General features: G+C 54.7%; 6 protein-coding genes across 6 annotated transcripts; 4 read left to right on the top strand and 2 right to left on the bottom strand.

Moving 5' to 3' along the window:
* Positions 1–504: 504 nt before the first annotated feature.
* Positions 505–995, bottom strand: PHACADRAFT_191268 (uncharacterized protein; the record flags this gene model as incomplete). The annotated part of the gene is made up of 2 exons (XM_007391485.1): positions 505–732; positions 786–995. 2 exons carry the CDS (start codon positions 993–995, stop codon positions 505–507), a joined length of 438 nt encoding a protein of 145 aa, XP_007391547.1.
* A 3696-nt stretch (positions 996–4691) lies between these two features.
* PHACADRAFT_191267 (glycoside hydrolase family 85 protein) lies at positions 4692–7316 on the top strand (the record flags this gene model as incomplete). The annotated part of the gene is made up of 7 exons (XM_007391484.1): positions 4692–4868; positions 4922–4939; positions 5000–5073; positions 5124–5207; positions 5253–5546; positions 5602–5707; positions 5757–7316. The coding sequence occupies 7 exons, from the start codon at positions 4692–4694 to the stop codon at positions 7314–7316; spliced, it is 2313 nt and encodes a 770-aa protein (XP_007391546.1).
* A 19-nt stretch (positions 7317–7335) lies between these two features.
* PHACADRAFT_249098 (uncharacterized protein) lies at positions 7336–12986 on the bottom strand. Its single transcript, XM_007391483.1, has 10 exons — positions 11368–12986; positions 11162–11321; positions 11040–11111; positions 10812–10985; positions 10307–10761; positions 10120–10252; positions 9850–10062; positions 9642–9796; positions 9055–9588; positions 7336–9006 (listed from the first exon to the last, which is right to left on the bottom strand). Exons 1-10 carry the CDS (start codon positions 12421–12423, stop codon positions 7510–7512), a joined length of 4449 nt encoding a protein of 1482 aa, XP_007391545.1. The 5' UTR covers positions 12424–12986; the 3' UTR covers positions 7336–7509.
* A 1034-nt stretch (positions 12987–14020) lies between these two features.
* PHACADRAFT_249096 (uncharacterized protein) lies at positions 14021–14514 on the top strand. Its single transcript, XM_007391482.1, has one exon. The coding sequence runs from the start codon at positions 14081–14083 to the stop codon at positions 14318–14320; it is 240 nt and encodes a 79-aa protein (XP_007391544.1). The 5' UTR covers positions 14021–14080; the 3' UTR covers positions 14321–14514.
* A 2318-nt stretch (positions 14515–16832) lies between these two features.
* On the top strand, positions 16833–17405 carry PHACADRAFT_249095 (uncharacterized protein). Its single transcript, XM_007391481.1, has one exon. The coding sequence runs from the start codon at positions 17018–17020 to the stop codon at positions 17378–17380; it is 363 nt and encodes a 120-aa protein (XP_007391543.1). The 5' UTR covers positions 16833–17017; the 3' UTR covers positions 17381–17405.
* A 151-nt stretch (positions 17406–17556) lies between these two features.
* PHACADRAFT_25103 (uncharacterized protein) lies at positions 17557–18368 on the top strand (the record flags this gene model as incomplete). Its single annotated transcript, XM_007391234.1, has 2 exons — positions 17557–17766; positions 17826–18368. 2 exons carry the CDS (start codon positions 17557–17559, stop codon positions 18366–18368), a joined length of 753 nt encoding a protein of 250 aa, XP_007391296.1.
* Between the last annotated feature and the right edge of the window lie 982 nt (positions 18369–19350).

Below are 19350 nucleotides of genomic sequence, written 5' to 3'. Positions count from 1 at the left end.
GGTTGCGCTGCTTGGAAATTATTGTAATTACGATAAGGTTGTAGTATTGTACATGGTATGTCTTAGCCACGGCCAGCCACGGTAACGTCTGAGCCACGCCAATGTCTGAGCCACGGTAACGTCTGAGCCACGCCAGTGTCTGAGCCACGGTAACGTCTGAGCCACGCCAACGTCTGAGCCGCGCCGGTGTCTTAGCCGTGCCGTGGTCTTAGCTAACGAAACACTATGCGGGGTAATTCACCAGTAAATGCCTTATATCAGGAAAATAGTGTATGGGTGGTAGAACATAAGACTTGAGCAGCTAAGACAAGGTGAAAAAATGGTAATGTATCATAATTCCGTTTCTCTACTTTCAAGAGCTTATGCCCCAGTGGCGTGGCGCGTTGAGGTTACTTCTAGGTCTCAGGTTCGATTCCCGCTTATGCCATTTTTTGGGCTTTTCAGAAATTCTTCAGCGTGTCTTAGCCGCTCATGGGCGCTTCTGGGTGGCTAGTCAGGTGTAACTTAATAAGTTCCCGTGTCTAGGCCGCCGAACTGAATCAGCTCTCCAACCTTCAAACTGCGCAGATTCGGAAACATCGCGGACATAGACCGCAAGCGCATGAACAGAATCATATGCAGGTGTTTATTGAGCTCTGCGGAATCTTCATACGTCAGCCTCAGAGTCCTGACGCGTGCAGCATGTTTCAGGAATTGAGCCCATTGTTCGCCACCCAGTTCACGGGCCACGTCCTGCAACGGGATACCATAAATATGCTGATTGCACAAGGAAGACGTGCACTCACCGGACGAAATCCAGATTGCGCCAGCGTATCTCCGGGTAAGCACAAAAGGAGCGGTTGAAGGCGAGGCAAGTCCTCCCAGAGGATGTTGCTGGCGAGTTCATAGAACGTTTGACAGGTGGATGCCACAGCGGCAGCCGTGGGCCTTCTAGACTCCTCGACGGATTGAAGAATCATTTCCAGAATTTCTGATATCTGGAGGGCACGATGCATGGTCGGAGGCGGTCGCGGACGTGGATGTTTGAGCTCAAGGCGCGTCGTCTCTGAAGCACCGACTCAGGATGGTGCAAACTATACTCACACCAGGCCGCACTATCGTAGAAAATACTATACTTTTTTTTTGCTCATGATGATTATAGGCATGCAAAGGCCTTGAAGATACAAAAAGGTGTTTTACAGGCCAGAACGCGAACTACACTCTAACAGCTGTCCGCCCGCGCCTTCACCAATGCTCGTGCGACATAACGCCAGCACAGCTGATCAAGGTCCCAATCCTCGTCAGCAACGCCATAGCCATATTCGTGCTGGTATTTTGCATTCGGGTATACACGCAATATGTAGGCTGCGACTTGTCGCCAATGTTTCTTCCGGAGCGGAGAAATCCTGAACGCCAAGCTGATCGGGACGAGTGACCGTGCAAGTGGTGTCCTGAGACTGGAGACGGTAGAGGTTTCGATATTTGTCTCCAGATACTTCAGCATCGGCAGATGAGTTGCGAACCACTCCAGTGCATATAGTGACCAGGGCTGGGGGGCTTCATCATCATCGTAGTTGGATAATCCGGATGCCTGCAGAGATCGTAACGGACCCCTTTGGGAAGCCAGACACTTCTATGCATATTGAAGTTGTGGACATGAAACTGCCAGCTGATCTAAAGCTCGCAGCGTGGCCTCGTCTTATCTCCAATCGGATCGTCTGTGTCTTCGGGCTTAGTAAAAGAGGCAAGTGTATGGGAGTGTATGGCATTCGGTTGCCCCCTCAATAGAAACCCGATCCAAGCTGCACAGGTTCGGAAACACCGCGGACGTAGAGTTCGAGCCCGCATGAACGAAGTCGTGCGCACTGCGAAGACGTTTGATGAAATGATCTGAGTCTTCACGTGTCAGCCTTATAGTCGTAGCATGTTTCAGGAACCGATCCCATTATTCGTTGCCCTGCTCACGGCTACTTCTTGCAGCGAGATACCATCAATATGCTAGTCGTATAAGGCGGATGCGTACTCACCAGACAAAGTCCAGAGTCTGCCAGTATATCGCCAGGTAAGCACTTAAAGGGCGGATGAAGGCAAGGCAATGCCTCCCAAACGATGCTATTGCGTGCAAGCCACGGTAGTAGCGGCGGTAGGCAGTCTGGAGTTCTGAGCGATCCATAAAATGACCTCCAAAATTTCTGAGATCTGGAGAGCACGATGCATGGTTTTGAACGTAGATGTTCGAGTCGAACTCGCAGGCTCTCGACCCGCTATTGGAGAATTATAACGGGGCTTTCGTAAAGTCCGCTAATTAACTATTACAAACAGTTTGTTACCGCTGCACCCTGGTACCTCCCGCTTGCTCAGCTTCCACAGTTGCGCATAACATTCGCGTGGGTTTACGACTCGATGGCGCGGTGTCGTTGCCGTCTAAGGGAGGGCACAGAAACAGAAGTCTTTCCGCCCTCTACTTAAAATTCAAGTTTATGGCCCGTCAAAGTGGGAACCTGAAATCGGTTGACTCTTCCTATTTTTTTCTTATTTCCTCAATTTTATCCCACCCTTTATGAAGGTCGAAGGTGGACAAAAATAAATATCTTGTGTTCGCAGCGCTGAATCTTGTTTTTACAGCGGCCGACAGTTTATTTCACTGTAATATACCTAATTTATTAGTGTTATAGTGAATCTATGCACATCTATACTCACTGTTGTGTGTGATCATACAAGTAAGTGCACATTTTTTTCAAATCTGTGCCCCTGTACAGACACAACTGGGAGTTTGAGAGTCATGGGCATGATATTTATGTGCACTAGTTCTCATCACAGATTCTCCATATTTAGATATAACGATAGCTCAAACAGGAAAATCAATGATAAGCGCCGCGCGAAAACGAGTTCCAGACTGTGCGAGAACGAGTTTTGATGCGGACGAAATGCGGCTTGGGTGCATCCTTGTACACTTATTTTCAGTATTGCGCACAACGTCGAGTGTAGATGCATGTAGATTCACTAACATACAAATACATTAGGTATATCACAGTGAAATAAGCTGTCGACTGCTGCAAAAACAAGATTCGGCTCTGCGAACACCAGATATTTATTTCTGTCCACCTTCGACCTTCATATACCCTTACCTTAGGCTAAACAGTAAACACTGGCGCCCACTAGCGATTGGTATGAAGGTGTCTGTCAGAGCTTATTACGATTTCGCAACTCACGACGCGGAAAATGCATAGGCGCCTGGTGATAACGTGTAATAACGCGTAATAACGAGTGTTAACACGGTATCAGCATACAGGATTACACAAACCTGTAAACTTGTTCTGCTCGGACACCTTCATCCATGAATATTGGCCTTTTATAACAGGATAATGCACTGACAAGACCGATCTGCAGACATCTTGCAAACGGGCGGCATCTCTGACTTGAGTATGGAGCGCATGGCGAACCTGAGCTACAAGCTCAATATAGTATGCAGCTCGGATATTATCAACGGGATGAAGTGGGCCTGTAGAGTTAATGGTCGGGTTGGGCGGCACACAAAGAGTCAGCCTCTACACAGGCAGCTACGAGACAAGCAGGGCTTTCAATGGGCCGGGACGACCCTGTTGCCTGCAGCAGGCACAGAGAGCCGCGCACATGGTGGGCAATAAGACCAGCCTGACTATGGAAGGGGAGCATTGACAGTCTGGCCATTGATTACTGGTTTTGAGGTGAATCCACACGTTATTACGCGTTATCGCATGTTCTATGCCGGGATAAACCGAGATCAGGTGGTGTTGGGAGAGGCTGTGCTGCGTGATAACGCGTTATCACGCATGAAAACACGAATAAACGCACAATAACCCTGCGAAAAAAATGTGCATGCTGCGAATGCAGAATAAATTCCTTCATGCGCCTTCAGAGATTGGTTTTTAAAATTTGAACGTCGACGCCGAGGTTGGGTTCTCGTACAAAGGACTATCCGAAGCCTGTTATCCACCGCAAAGCATGTGCCTGCTTGCCCAACCATAGACACCCGCACTTTCCTAATTGACCAGCTTTGCAACCGAACCGTTCATCATCTGCCATGGCAAGATCTAGACGGCGACATGGACTGGCCGAATAATGCTCGAAAAATGCGCAGCAAGCCAGGCCAAGCTTCGATTTGGACCCCTTGGATTAATATCGTGCGTGAGGTTTGCTGTATTTATGCAATCGGACCCGAAGCCTATGAACTATCCGACGAAGTACGATTTTTTGGAGCTAGAGTACTAGTGGCCTGTTTAGGGCCATTCCTCGACGTACGAGAAGATCGAAGGTACTACCCAAAGCCCCAATCCGGTTCAGTTAGCCCTAGTCAAAAGTAACATCAGTGAGGGCGGGCCTCCACAGGCGGTCGCCTAGACATTGACGCCACAAGGCCGGCGGAGATTGAAAGTATGCGATTTGACCTCCTGATCTGATCCGCTCGCTGGCGAGTCCTGAATCAGTATACTGACTTGAGTCACCAGTCCTACACCGCAACCTAGGTCAGCTCAGAATATTTTGATATAATAGCAGAAACTCTCTCATCTCTGCGCCAGGAGACTGAAGATACAAACTCCTGCTTCAGTCACGAGGTTAGTCGGCAGTACCCGATACGCAGGCTATGCGCGCCAAACGCAATCTTTGGTTGTTAACTGCCGCCTCGAACTCGCTTGGGCAGGTGCCATTCAGGTTACCGCCGCGAGACCAAGATGCCATTGAGAGGCACAACCCATTCACATCTCGTCGGTAACGAGGCACCGTACTTTCAGACTCTGCAAGCACTCGACGATTGGGCATCCACACCCACCGCAAAGCTCACGGGATGCTTGCCTTACATACCTAGATCTGATGTTCAAGCGTCTTCAGAGCAGCGTGGAAAGCTTTTGGTGAGTATTTTTGGCGGTTTTCTCTAGGGACCTGCTGCTGACGCCACTGTAAGGTCTGCCACGACTACAAGGTCTTGTGAGCATCTTCCTGTCTTTCTGTGCGTTACTGACTTAGTCTTGCACACGCGCAGGGCGGATACACGGAGAAACCAGATGCTCTAGCATATACTTTTAATTTCTGGTCTCATTGCGATACTTTCATCTAGTAAGATGCGAGTCGAGCTGGCCACTTTCGGGGCTAACGTACGCCCTCAGCTTCGCTCACAACAGGGTCACCATCCCTCCTTCGGGATGGATCAACGCTGCACATCGCCAGGGCGTCAAGATGCTTGGCACTTTGTAAGCGGTTCCATATATCAGCTGCGCGCGTGCTGACCTCCATAGGATATTCGAGCACGCGGAGAGCGAGGCAGACTGTCTGAGGCTCCTTGTCGGACGTCTGCCGCAGTCCACGTCCGGCCCCGCTCGTCCCAGTCCCGCCAACTCCTTGCCTGCGTCCTCGCATTATGCGCGTCTCTTGGCGAACCTAGCTTACCAAAGAGGCTTCGACGGCTACCTGCTGAACTTTGAAGCTCCGCTGCGCGGAGGAGTGGAGCAGACCAGAGCGCTCACGCTGTGGATCGGTTTGCTCGAACGAGAGCTAAAACGACTAGTTGGAGAGCATGCCCAGGTCGTATGGTAGGACCATTTCAGTGCATCTATTGGTATGATGCTAACGAGCCCTATACGACAGGTACGACAGCGTCATCATCAATGGGCAGCTCCGATGGCAGGACAGGCTGAACGCTTTTAACCTCCCGTTCTTCTTACCTTCAACCTCGTTCTTTACGAACTACACCGTACGTCTCTTGTAGGCTACTGTTGCCCCAGGGCCTCATGCTTTCGCAGTGGCCGCCTCAGTACCCCTCGCTCATGGCTCAATACTTCCTGACACTGGATATCCAACAAGCAGACTCCAAGGCGAAGCAGCTCCGCGACATCTTCGTCGGAGTCGACGTCTGGGGGCGGAACCAGCACGGTGGCGGCGGGCTGTCCTGCTACAAGGCGCTCACGCACATCGATCCGCAGTTCCTCGGGCTCAGCGTCGCGCTCTTCGGCCAGGGCTGGAGCTGGGAGAGCGAGCAGGACAAGCCCGGCTGGAGCTGGGACGCGTGGTGGGCGTACGAGCGCACGCTCTGGGTCGGGCCCGCGGATCCAGCCGACACGCCCGACGTCGAAGACCCGCACCCGCCCGGGCACACCAACTCTACGTGCGCGCACGGCCCGTACAAGCCCGTCACCTCGTTTTTCGCGCTCGAGCCGCCACCGAACCCGGCGCGGCTCGCGCTCTTCACGAGCTTCTCGCCCGGCGTGGGCCGCGCCTGGTTCGTCGAGGGCCGCAATGTCTGGGACGCGGACGGTGCCGCGGGGTGGACGGACCTCGACAAGACGTGTGCGCTCGGCGACCTGCTCTGGCCGCGTCCCGCGCTCGCCTGGCACGACGCCGAGCGTGCCGAGGCACTCCCCGCCGCGCTGCCCGCCGTGACGATGGACGACGCCTGGCTCGGGGGCAGCGCCGTGCGCCTCATGCTCTCCGTATCCGGCTCCGCCGCCGCGGATGCCTTCTTTCGCTGCCTCTGGCTTCCCGTGCAGTCGCTCGCAGTCACGCCCGGCATGCCCTACATCCTCACGCTCGTCTACAAGGAGGACTTCGCGGCACACGGCGCCGAGGGCGACATCGGCCTCCTCGTCAAGCCTCTGCACGCTCCCGACGACGACATCGAGGTCACGCCGCTCGCCGCCGAGTGCGGCGAGCTTGCACACGACTGGCGCCGCCTCTCCGTGCGGCTCGTCCTCCCCCTGCCGCCCCCTACCGGCGCACCCACACGCGACGTCGCGTGCGCCGTGGGCCTCGTCCTCGGCTTCGCGACCGAGGACCCCACGCAGCCGCTGCAGCTCGGGGTCACACTCGGCGCGCTCGCCGTGCATCCCGCGCTCACACCGTCCGGCGCGCAGGCGGACGCGCGGCTCATCTGGGCCGACTTTGCGCGTGCGTCGTCCCCGCCCCCGCCCTCGTCAGCGAGTACCGCCGGCCCCGTGACGCGCTTCGCCGGGGTACTCACCTGGGAGGTCGGCGAGCACCTCGGGCCACTCGCGAGCATCACGCTCGCGGGCCCCGACGACCCCAAGCCCGCGTGGCCCTCGGGCGCGCGAGCCCCCGCCTTCGCATATTTTAACGTGTACGTGATACCGCACAAGGGCGAGGGCGTCGCGCTGCGGCCCGAAGATGCCGCCTTCATCGGCACAACGGGGCTCGACGGACGGGCAAACAGGTTCTACGTCGACCCCGCTTGCCTGCCGCGCGAGCTGGACAACGCCAAGGGCGCGCGTTTTTACGTCCAAGGCGTTACGGACCGGGCGACGGTGCTTCGCTGGGAGGACTGTGTCTATGTCGACGTCTCACCGTAGTGTGAAGAGCTACTGTTTCCGGGAGCGTATTCGAGATTTGTATGTACTATAGAGTGACAGCGCAGAAACGAAGAGATATTACACTGCTGGTATTATGTCAACAGAAAACGAACGAGTGGCAAATAATGTAAGCGATACATTGTGATAGTAGCAACCGATGGTACAGCAACCGATGGTACAGCAAAACGTGACCTTATCCCTCGTACGACGAATCCATGTCATCGAGATTAACCTCGTCCACGAACCTGTCCACCGCCTGGCGCATCTCGCGGATGAGAGCAGAACGATCCCACTCCGAGCGATGCTTCCACACCAGGGCCAGACACGCTGCGCGCAGCTGCTCCAGCTCCTCAACGTTGAGCGGCTCGGTCTTGTTGCACAAGTCGGCCTTCAGCTGCGCTACTTCATCCCCGTCGACAACGAAGTCGGGCAGAGGGGTAGGTGTGCGCGCGACGACCATCGGTTCCGGCTGTGGTTCTGGTACAGGGGTACGAGGAACGTCATCCACCACCATTCCGGTCTCAACGATACTGGGCACCTCGTGTGTTATTGACTGAGACGGAAGTTCGGCAGCATCGCCAACGCCGTTGGGCATGGGTGTGGGAACGGATGGTGTTGCAGACGGCGCACATACAGGGGATAGCTGAGTAGGCAGTTCCGATATGGAGCGCGTCGGCGTTGACATCAGATACGCTTTGTCCTCGGCATCCGGTGACATGGGATTGAGCAGCGAAGGATCGAATCCGCTTGGTTTCCGCGGTGACTCTGACAGCACATCTTCGCCTTGACCATCAGGTGGGTATTCCAGTGGAGCCCCATTAGCATGCCGCGTCGGGGTAGACGGGCCTGCCATCTGGGAGGTATCGTCGACAAAGCGCACCGCGAGCGACCGTGACGGCGATAATCCATCTAGCCCGACGGCGACAGCTTGGCCATCAGCCTCAGCGCTGGACACCCTCGACCGTTTTGCTGCATGCGCCTCATCACCAGGCTCCTCCTCAGACGGCTCCGCGGACGCCCCCGCAGACCGCGCACGCTTGAGCCTCCGCTCGAGCTTGAGCGGATCAGTGATGGCAAGCTCCGGCTGCTGGCCCGTATGCCGGGCGCTCCTCCTGGTGGGTTGGTTCTGGGCGTTTTGTGCCTCTTCGTCGGCCTTCTCCTTCGCCTTATTGCGCCTGTACTCATCGCGACGCTTGAGCTCGCGCGTCGCCATCCGCTGACACTCGAGTCGAAAGTTCGTATCGAAGTCCTGAATGCTGACCTCCGCCGCGGTAAGCATGGCCTGGGCCCTGAACAAGCGATCGGGGTCCTCGTTGGCACGAGCGTTGGCGTTGTGAACAATCTTGCGAACGTCGTCGAGGAAATCCTCAGGCGTGAGGTATCTGTCTCTGTACAAGTCCAGGTGCATGCGCTCGAGGTCGACGTCGAAAAGCTGAGGCTGGATCTGGATCTGCTCCTGTGCAACCGTCTCACTGACGCCGGCATCAACAGGCGCTTCAGCAGGGGGCATCGGCTGGTCGACGTCAATAACTTGTTCTACCCTCTGTTCTTCGTTAACGACCTCGACAGTGTCGCCGTTGGGGCTTCGCCGGACTTCAACAGTGGTGGTGATGGTCTCGACCTGATGTGCCGGCACGGAAACAGCGTCCTGTTGCCGCCGCTGTTGTTCAAAGTCCACACCGTACTCTTCCTAACCCTACCATGAGACTCAGCACAGAATAAAGAAATAGAGACTTACCGAAGCGCGCTTCGTGAAGCGCTTGAACTTGCGCTTCAATTCAGTGAGGATGGGGCCGAGACGATATCTGAGGAGAGTCTGGGTGCGCTGGTCGGCCTCTTGCTGCATAGCCAGCTCAGCCGCGGTGGGCTGACGGGGCTCCAGGGGAGGTGCTATCGGCAGCTCCTCCAACACACGCTTCTTGCGTTTCATACCGTCCGGGAAGTGATTCGGCGGCCGCGTGACGTCCTTGACAAGCTTCTCGAAGAACCCCGTCCTCTGTTCAACGGACGGCTTCGCCAGAGCGACTCGGTTATCCCGCGTCGGGCCGAACCAAGCTTTGACGTCCCTCGGCAGGGCAGCGAAGGGGCCGTCGACCACAGCGAGTAAGAGCACTGGATCTGTTGGTGCCAGGCTGTCCAGCATTGAGCGGACCGTCGTCCGCGCCGTCTCGGAAACAGCAGCACACCAACTCGACAGTGACGGGATGTATACCACTGACGGCTGATGCCGCTTCGCTTCGACGAATAGTTGAACGATGGCAGCTTCTGTTGTCTGTGTTCGTACCTCGTCAGCAAGAACTATAGCATATCTGCAATGACACCCACCCGTGTCGAGTCGCTGAGGAGGTTGCCGAGATCGAGACTTTGGGCATGATAGCCTTCTAGGTGATGCAGAGCCGCTGCAGCCACATAGGCTTGGCCCATCCCGACAGGTCCGTAGAGTACGACGCGCGGACGGTACACTCGCAGCGTCTCCATGGCTGAAGCGAGCTGTCAGCCCAGATAACCAATAACACAAAGTTAGACCACGGACACTGTAGCATGAGTTCCCGTTCGAGGGCGCTTTCTGGACTCTCCTCGTCTTCGTACTCGGCTTCTTCCAGCGCCGTCCGCTTCTTACCGACAGGAAGTACGTCATTGATGACCGACTTGATTCTATCTAGTGCGCTTTGGAGAAGCGGGGCGAGTTGCTCGGGGAGAGGGGATGCCGTAGGCGCGGTTGCCCTAGCTGACGACGGTACGAGCTCTAAGATAGGCGACCAATGAGAGAGCGTTGCAACCCGGACCATGTAGATCTACGCACTCTTGATAGATATCATGAAGTCACGAAGCTCGACGCTAATGGTCTCGGGCTTGAGGATCAGACGATCCGTGGACTTGTATATTTGCGGATATCGCCGCTGTACCGCATTCAGCGCCGCTTCCGTGCACAACGCCTGCGCACATATCAGTTAACATACCACAGACGACATCACAACGACGATACTCACTCTTATATCAGCACCGCCATAGCCCCTGGTCAGCTTCGCGAGGCCCTTGGCATTCTCCTCACCCTTCTCGCCTTCCCACCCTTCCCACTTCCGTGTCATGATCTTCAATATTCGCTCGCGCGCATCAAGAGGAGGCAACGGGAAGTAGAATTCGCGGTCAAACCGTCCCGGACGGCGCAGAGCAGGGTCGATCGCGTCCGGGCGGTTCGTCGCGCCAATGACGACAACCTGGCCGCGGCCGTCCATGCCGTCCATGAGCGCGAGGAGCGTCGACACAATGGACGCATGGATCTGGTCTTGCTTCGATGAACGCACAGGCGCGAGTCCGTCGATTTCGTCGAAAAAGATGATGCTCGGCTGCGAATTCCTGGCTTCCTCGAAGAGCAGTCGGAGTTGGCGTTCGGCTTCACCGACCCATTTTGAAAGGCAGTCCGCACCCTTGCGCATGAAAAATGCTATGGAGAGTCGGTCAAATGGGCATCACGATGCAGTAGAGCAGACGTACAGATGCCCTTGCCATTCGATCTACAGCTGGCTGCCAGTGCGCGTGCAAGGAGCGTTTTGCCAGTGCCAGGAGGCCCATGGAATAGGACGCCCCGTGGGGGAGTGACATTGAAACGCTGAAATACTTCTGGATACAGTAGTGGTAGCAAGGTCATCTCCTTCAGAGCATTAATATCTGCATTTCTGTTCAGTATCTATGTGCAAGCTAGCGCATATAGTGAGCACATACGATCATCCAGACCACCAACTTCATCGAAGGTCACGTTTTGACTTACGCCGAGAGGATCTGCATCCGCAAGGGCTACAAGCACGATAAGCTGATATCACAATGCGATAAATATCGCCACACACCAGCATCCCCAACTTTACCAAAGTTGGACGGAGTGCCCGCTGCTGCTGCAAGATCTCCAGGTAGTAGGCCACCGGTCCCTGCACTACCCGCAAACAGCCCTCCTCCTGCTCCGCCCATCCCTAGGTTCTTCCTTGGGGTGCGCGTTGGGAAATCGGAGTCCTGTCAACTCATGAGCTCGCGCATTACGCTAGAGCACAAGACGCACCGAGTCATCGCCGCCGCCGATCCACCTGCTCAATTCCGCTCCCGTCGCACTCCACCCTGGAGCCTTGGCGCGCCCGAACGGCCGCCCATTCGACCTCCCTCCGCCCCGCGGCTTAGGGGGCGGAGCCCTCATCTCCTCGATCGGCGGCGGGATCGCATAGTTGACCTTGGCGCGCTGTCGGAACGAGTACGGCTTCCCGTCGTTCTCCTGCTCCTCGACTTCCGGCTCACCCTCTGCATCTGCGTCCGCATCTTCTGCAGCACCGAGGCCAAGCGCATCCTCTGGGTCTTCCTCGACCAGCGACCCGGCTGCCGAGCCGCCCGAGGTGCTCGCCGACCCTTCGTCCTCGTAGTTCCCGTCCTGCTCGTCCTGCCTCGAGTTCGCGCGCGTGCGGCGCGAGCTTGTGCGGGGTGGTCGACGCTTCTGTTGCTTGCGCTTCGAGCTGGAGGCACGGCCGCCGGAGGTGCCGTTCGTCTGCAAGCCAGACGGTTTCGAATGGCTGCGGAGGAGGCGGCCACCACGGGCCGCATCGTCGTCGTCGCTCGATGCGATGAAGCTGTTGCGCTTCTTCCGGGTGCGTAGCTGGTATCGCGGTGCGTCGTCATCGTCATCGTCATCTTCTGCCCTTATGGGGCCGTCCTCTCGTTCGTCGTTGTCGTTGGCGTGCGGACCGTCGATCAAGTTGAGTTCGTCGCCGTCTCCGTCTTCTTCTAGGTCCTCGGCGTCGGACGACTCTTTGTAGTACCTCGCGACGAGCTTGCGACCACGCGAGGAAGTGGTCAACACCACTTTCTTCATCGGCTTTTCCTCTTCCTCTTCCTCCTCGGGCACGCCCAGGTCATCTACGTCCATGGATGCGTTACTGGCATGGTACTCTGAACCGGAGGCGTTCGAGTTGGTCCTCTGACGTGCCGAGCTGCGCGTATTGGGCATGGTTGGTAGCTTGAGAACAAGAGACTGGTTATGGTCCGGTGCTGGGGATGGGGATGGGAAATTGAAGTTGAACAAGCCCTGCTGGCTGTAGTTTGGTATGAGCAGCTTGTCGCTGGGGTTCATCGAACAAAACAATGGGCGAGAAAACAAGAACTGGGAAAGTTCCTGCAACGCCCCCGCACCCTACACAAGTCCTCGTCGTCCAAAGCCCGGGCAGATAGAGGTCGAAGATATCGGAGGTATGAAGTGAGTTCGAAGAGCCTATTGCGGCTGTGATTCGTGGCCCGCGGGAGAAAAAATCGGCCGTCGACGAGCAGGGGATACGGCGTGTGTTGTCCAAGACAGAGAAAGCAGCGTATGGTATGGCCCGAGTGATCGAGGAAGACGTCGACCACAGCGAGCTGGCTGTGTAACGTATTAGGCAAAGTCGCCATCCTCGAACTCGAGAGCCCCAGGGGAATTGTTTGGCCTTGTTTGGCGAGGCCACGTGGGCGGCCTTTATCGACCCACTCCTCCAACCTCGCTTGCTGTCGAATCGACAACGCTCGACATCGGAAGTTTGCTCATTCTACCCGCAGGGGCTCGCGAGAGGGAACCGCAGTCTGGAGCGGAATGTGGTGGTACGATGCGACTGCCGTCTTTCGCTCGATACCGGGGAAAGAACAAAGAAAATGGAGACGCTACGGAAAATGAATCCAGTCAACGCAAGCAGGTGGTGGTGCGAAAACAAGCTGCGAAACGCACCTTGGACAGCACGAAGTTCCACGGCCTCGTCGCTGTTTAGACTCCGTCCCAGCCGCCTGATCATTGGAGCGCCCGAACTAGCCGCTCGGTAGGCCGTCTGGGAAGTCTGGTAGCTTGTATCGCGTGCGTATAAGTAAACTCAAGGGGCACTCAGTCCAAACTCGTAAAGCGGCATGGAAAGGACGTTGGTTAGCCAGGGATATATATATATATATATTCTCGCAATTCGTGCGCTGCTCGCGAGGCGGTATTCCGTCTTTGCCTTCGTTCTACGCTGGGCCCCGCCATGTTGAAGCTGGATGGCCCACGACACATAAATATCGTGATGCCCATGCGTTGTAGTGGATTTGTCTATGAGAGGCCTCCTTACCTATAAGATCGACAGTTCAGCTCTCGAGGGATGATGACATCTTCGAGTTGCAATGACGCGTCGCGCACTAGCATCGCGAGGAGGAATCGTGTTCGACACATCGAGATGGAGAGCGCGTGCCCATTTTGCACATTAGCTGGCCCTGCAGGTTATAAAATCACAGTCTAACTGAGACTTAAGGGATGCAATGGCACTTTTGAACATGCTTATATAGGCAATGTACGATCCAAATTTGGTCATAGTATGTCGGAGGCCGCTACGATACTCAGTTGACTATCGGCTCAACAGTACTCCATGTGCGTGAATTCTCCTCTTCTGGCAGGTCCAGAAGTACGCTGTCAGAAGGATCCAAGTATCCTTGCGCGACGAGCTTGCACACCGGATACTACTGTGCCTTTGCCTCCTTCGTGGGATCGTGCGGCCGGCAGATCACCACAAAATTGAACCCATTTGGATCTAATAACTTGGTATCTATAGCTACAAACTGGTGAAGTGTGCATTAATTCGTCAATTAAGTGTCTAGAATGAATTCACGGCGATCACATGCTGATGAGTCATGAACGCATCCAGTTGTGCCTAATTTGGATCGGCGCTTTGCGCAGTTGCGGTGAGGCAGCTCTCTCGACTCGAGCATCTACGTCCAAAACTACATCCCCAACCAACACCATGCATCGTGCTCTGCAGATCTCAGAAATTCTGGTAGTGATCCTACGGGCTGCTGACAAGAAGTCCAAATTGCGTACAGCCGCTGCCATGGCTTGCACGTGTTGGACGTTCTGTGAGCCTGCCAACGACGTCCTTTGGGAAGCCTTGCCTTGTCTTCTTCCGCTTCTCAACTGCTTGTCCGGTGATGCGCCGGCAGATTCTGAACGTCATTTGGTGAGTCCGCGTCCGCCTAATACATAATACAACTTGCGTGTTCATGCCATCTCGCTGCAGGAAGTGACTCGTGAACCGGGCGGCGAACAGGGGGCTCGGTTCCTGAAGCATGCTGCTCGCGTCAAGTCTTTGATCCTGACGGATAAAGACTCGAAACACTTCAGGAAGCACCTGCGCACGATTTTGTTCATGCGCTCGCGCTCAGCGCTCGCGATCTTCCCGAACATGCATTATTTGGAGGTTGGGTTGAACTTTCTATCGACAAAAAAACAACCAACTGCTCTACACCTATCCCTTTTCCTGAGTCCGAAGACGCAGACAGTCCAATTGTGGACGGAAGACGAACTTTCATCGCAAGCACTACATCAGCTGGCGGTTTCGTGTCCGCAGCTTCGAAGCATAGCAGTGGACAACTTCCCGGTGCAATCCGTTGAAATTCTACGATCGTTCAGCGCTCTAGAGGAGATTTATTACTGGGACGACTACGGGACCCCAATTCGCCTAGCAGAGATAGCTCATCTGCCAACGCTACGCCATCTTACCATTCCGCTAGGCAGTGATCTCTCCGGCATCACGACTGCAGGCGATTGTGGCATGGCGTTTACCACTCTAGAGACACTTGAGTTGCGCGACTCTAGCTTCCCCCAAAGGGCTAAAAGTCTCGTATCTCTCTTTCAGCTCATCAGCGCTACACGTCTCCGACACCTTCACGTCGAGACCCCGTGCTTTGGCTTTCATGAAGACGAATTTGAGGTTGCAGATCAAGCCCTCAGCGCACTTACAAAGTTTCGAGAACTGCGCAGTCTACGCTTCGGCGATTACAACTCCAAGTTCTCAAATTTTCCTCCCCAGCCGATATTGAAGCTCCATAACCTCGAGAAACTCCATCTCAACCTCGGCAACTTGTCCCTGGCAAAGCAAGGCGTCATAGATCTTGCCAAAGCGTGTCCCAAGCTGCGACGCTTGCAGGTATCTGGATTCGGCCACTACAATGATGGGGGTCCCCAGCCCTGGTCGCTATATGCGCTGGAGTGGTTCGCAACTCATCTGCCGATGCTGGAGTATCTGGAGACAAATATCGAAACCTCTACCGTTTCCAGTCTCGAGACACCGCTTGCACGGTCGTTCGTCCCGATCAGCTTGGTGTTCTGGAATTCCCCGCTACATGAGGAACATTGGCGGCAGGTCGCGGCTTACATATCACGTGTATACCCGAACGCGAAGTGCGAGCTCGAGTATATATATGGCGATGATATTGCCGACGAGGATTTGAAGTCCGCAGATAGGCTGCGGTGGCGTTATGTCGCGCGAGCATTGGCGAAGGCGCGGGCGGACAATTGTTAGAATGTGGTTCGCGCTCTGGCCTGTAGAACTTCTTTTTTTTTGTATTTCAATGACCTTTGTATGCCCATCATCCTCGTGAGCAAGAAAATTGTGGTATTCCCTACGACAGTGCGGCCTGGTGTGAATATAATCCGCGCCGTCCTGAGACGGCGCTTCAGAGACAGCGCACCTTGAGCCCAAACATCCACGTCCGCGACCGCCTCTGACCATGCATCGCGCCCTCCAGATCTCAGAAATTCTGGAAATGATTCTTCGATCAATCGAGGAGTTTAGAAAGCCCACGGCTGCCGCTGTGGCATCCACCTGTCGAACGTTCTATGAACTCGCCAGCGACATCCTCTGGGAGGACATGCCTCGTCTTCAACCACTCCTTTCGCTCTTACCCGGAGATATGCTGGTGCAATCTGGATCTCGTCTGGTGCGTGCACGTCTTCCTTGTGCAATCAGCATGTTTATGATATCCTGTTGCAGGACATGGCCCGTGAACTGGGTGGCGAACAACGGGCTCGGTTCCTGAAACATGCTGCACGTGTCAGGATTCTGAGGCTGACAGATGAAGACTCCACAGAGCTCAAGAAACATCTGCGTATCATTCTGGTTATGCGCTCACGCTCTACATCCGCGATGTTTCCGAATCTGCGCAGCTTGGAGGTTGGAAGGGGTTTTCCGTCGAGAGGGCGACCGAACGCCACACACTTGCTTCTATTCCTAAGCCCGAAGACACGGACGGTCCAGTTGAAGACGGAAGACGAGTTTATATCGCAAGCTCTAGATCAGCTGGCCATTTCATGTCCGCAGCTCCAATGCATAGAAGTGCCTAGCTTCCCAAGGGGGTCGGTTGAAATTCTATCATGCTTTGACGCTCTGGAGGAGATTCGTTGCTCGGACAGCTACCGTGGTGGCGACCCGGTTGATCTAGCATTTATAGCTCGTCTACCAATGCTACGCCATCTATCTATTCCGCTACGCGACGATCTCTCCGGTATTGCGATTACAGGCGATCGCGGTACAACATTTGCTGCTTTAGAGACACTCGAACTGCGCAACATTGACGTCGCCTCAAACCTCGTGTTCATTCTTCAGCCTATCCGCTTCACACGCCTTCGAAACCTCTCTATCAAGCTCACCAGCTGTTATGTCGATCAAGAAATCGAGGTTGCAGATCAAGCCCTCAGCATGCTTGCGAAATTTCCAGAGCTGCGTAGCCTACACTTTGGCGGATACAGCTCTAAGAGCTCAGCATTTCCCCCGGTGCCGGTCTTAAAGCTTCACAACCTTGAAGAACTCCATCTCGACATCGGTAGCTTGCTCCTGTCGAAGCAAAGCATCATAGACCTTGCCCAAGCGTGCCCAAAGCTGCGACGCTTGCAGGTGTTCGATATGCACGGCCTCAATGAAGAAAACCTCCGACCCTGGTCGCTGAATGCACTGGAGTGGTTCGCAACCCACCTGCCGATGCTGGAATATCTAGAGACAAACTTTGACACCTACACTATTCACACTCTCGAGACACCGCTTGCGCGGTCGCTCGTCCCGATCAGCTTGGTGCTCGGATTTTTGACCCTGTTGCACGAGAAGGATTGGTGGCATATCGCGGCCTACATATCGTGTGTGTACCCGAACGCAAAGTGCGGGCTCGGAAATAGCTGGGACAGTGTCGCTGACGAGGAATTGCGGTCTGATCAGCTGCATTGGCGTTATGTCGCGCGAGCAGTGGCGAAGGCGCGTGCGGACAATTGTTAGAATGTACTTTGCATGCCATTAATCCCCATAAGTAAAAGCTTTTGATATCCGCCGCGGCGGTGCAGCCTTAATCCAAGATCTCCGTTGTGGGTTTGCGTCGCTCGACATCCCGAGGCGGCGCTCCAGAATCGGCGCGTCTTGAGCCCAAACATCCACGTCCACGACCGCCTTTGACCATGCATCGTGCCCTCCAGATCTCGGAAATTTTGGTAATAATTCTGCGATCCATCGAGGGGTATAGCAAGCCCACGGCTGCCGCTGTGGTATCCACCTGTCGAACGTTCTATGAACCTGCCAGCGACATCCTCTGGGAGGACATGCCTCGCCTTCAACCGCTCCTTTCGCTCTTACCCGGAGATACGCTGGCACAATCTGGATTTCTTCCGGTGCGTGCATGTTCTCCGTGTGCAATCAGTATGTTTATGATATTCTTATTCTACTGCAGGACGTGGCCCGTGAACTGGGTGGCGAGCAGTGGGCTCGGTTCCTGGAACATGCTGCCCGTGTCAAGATTTTGGAGCTGACACCTGGAGACTCAGAACCGTTAATGGAGCACCTGCGCATAATTCTGTTCATGCGCGCGCGCTCAGCAGTCACGATCTTCCCGGACTTGCGTGACTTGGAGGTTGGATGGGGCTTTCTATTCCAACCAAGCATCCTACACCTGCCCCTTTTCCTGAGCCCGAAGACCCAGGTGGTCCGATTGTGGACAGAAGACAAAATCACGCTGCAAGTTCTATATCAGCTAGTGGTTTTCTGCCCACAGCTTCGATGTTTAGAAGTGCCTGGATTCCCGGAAAGACCCAATGAGATTCTCTGGTTTTTCGAGGCTCTGGAGAAGATTCATACCTGGAAAAATCACGGTCATCCAGCTGACCTGACGGTGATAGCTCATCTACCAACACTACGCCATCTATCTATTACGCTACGCGAGGATCTCTCCGGTGTTACATTACAAGCGATCGCACTACGACATTTGCCACTTTAGAGACACTCAAGTTGCACGACGTTGAATATGTCTAAAGTCTCGTGTTCCTCCTTCAGTCCATCAACACTACACGCATCCGAACCCTCTTCGTCGAGCTCACGAGTTGTTCTGAAGATGAAGAAATCGAGATCGCAGACCAAGCCCTTAGTGCACTTGCAAAGTTTCCAGAAATGCGCAGCCTATGTATTGGCGATTACAACTCTAAGTTCTCAAAATTTCCTCCAGAGCCGATCTTGAAGCTCCACAACCTCGAAGAACTCTTCCTCAACCTCGGCAGCATGACCCTGACAAGACAAGGCATCGTAGACCTGGCCCAAGCGTGCCCAAAGCTGCGACGCTTGCGGATACTCGTCACCTATAACTATAATGATGAAGACACCCGACTTCGCGACTCATCTGTCGATGCTTGAATACCTAGAGAGACTTTAATACCTCTACCGTTCCCGCTCTCGAGACACTGCTTGCGCGGTCGCTCGTTCCGATCAGCTTGGTGTTCGGAAATTCGAGTCTGCTGTGCGAGGAGCATTGGCGACAGGTTGAGGTCTACATATCGCATGTATACCCGAACGCGAAGTGTGAGCTTGCCGGAGACAGCGATAGTGTTGCTGATGAGGACTTGTGGCTTTATGAGCTGCATTGGCGTTATGTGTTGAAAATGCAAGCCCCATCGTGGGCTACATCGTCGAGAGGAGGCAAACGCGCAAGCGTTCGCAGTCTATTCGGCGGGTATTTATCTACACTACGAATGTCTCAGGTACGAACGTGGGCGCAATATAAGATAAATACAAGTAAAACAACATGCGCACGAGGCGCCAGTGAACACGAGCTCGTGATCCAAAAATCTAACATTATGTTGCGCGAGCGGTGGCGAAGGCGCGTACGTGCGGGCAGAGGCTGCCAGAGTGTGGCTCGCGCGTTCTGACCTGAAAATCGTACTGCAATTGTATCTTCACAGGTCTTTGCACGCCATCAGTCCCTACGA

The sequence above is a fragment of the Phanerochaete carnosa genome (assembly GCF_000300595.1).
Source record: "Phanerochaete carnosa HHB-10118-sp unplaced genomic scaffold PHACAscaffold_2, whole genome shotgun sequence".
In the NCBI taxonomy this organism is placed as follows: Eukaryota; Fungi; Basidiomycota; class Agaricomycetes; order Polyporales; family Phanerochaetaceae; genus Phanerochaete; species Phanerochaete carnosa.
This window is presented reverse-complemented; position numbering and strand designations above follow the sequence as displayed.

What these genes read in the sequence shown, in the direction of transcription:
- PHACADRAFT_249096 (XM_007391482.1), top strand. Translation starts at nt 14,081, where the DNA reads ATGCATCGTGCTCTGCAGATCTCAGAAATTCTGGTAGTGATCCTACGG.
- PHACADRAFT_249095 (XM_007391481.1), top strand. Translation starts at nt 17,018, where the DNA reads ATGCACGGCCTCAATGAAGAAAACCTCCGACCCTGGTCGCTGAATGCA.
- PHACADRAFT_249098 (XM_007391483.1), bottom strand. Translation starts at nt 12,423, where the DNA reads ATGAACCCCAGCGACAAGCTGCTCATACCAAACTACAGCCAGCAGGGC. An exon ending in ACGGGAACTCATGCTACAGT is followed by an intron (nt 9,797 to 9,849) that starts GTCCGTGGTCTA and finishes AGCTCGCTTCAG; the next exon opens with CCATGGAGACGCTGCGAGTG. An exon ending in GCTTCACGAAGCGCGCTTCG is followed by an intron (nt 9,007 to 9,054) that starts GTAAGTCTCTAT and finishes TGGTAGGGTTAG; the next exon opens with GAAGAGTACGGTGTGGACTT.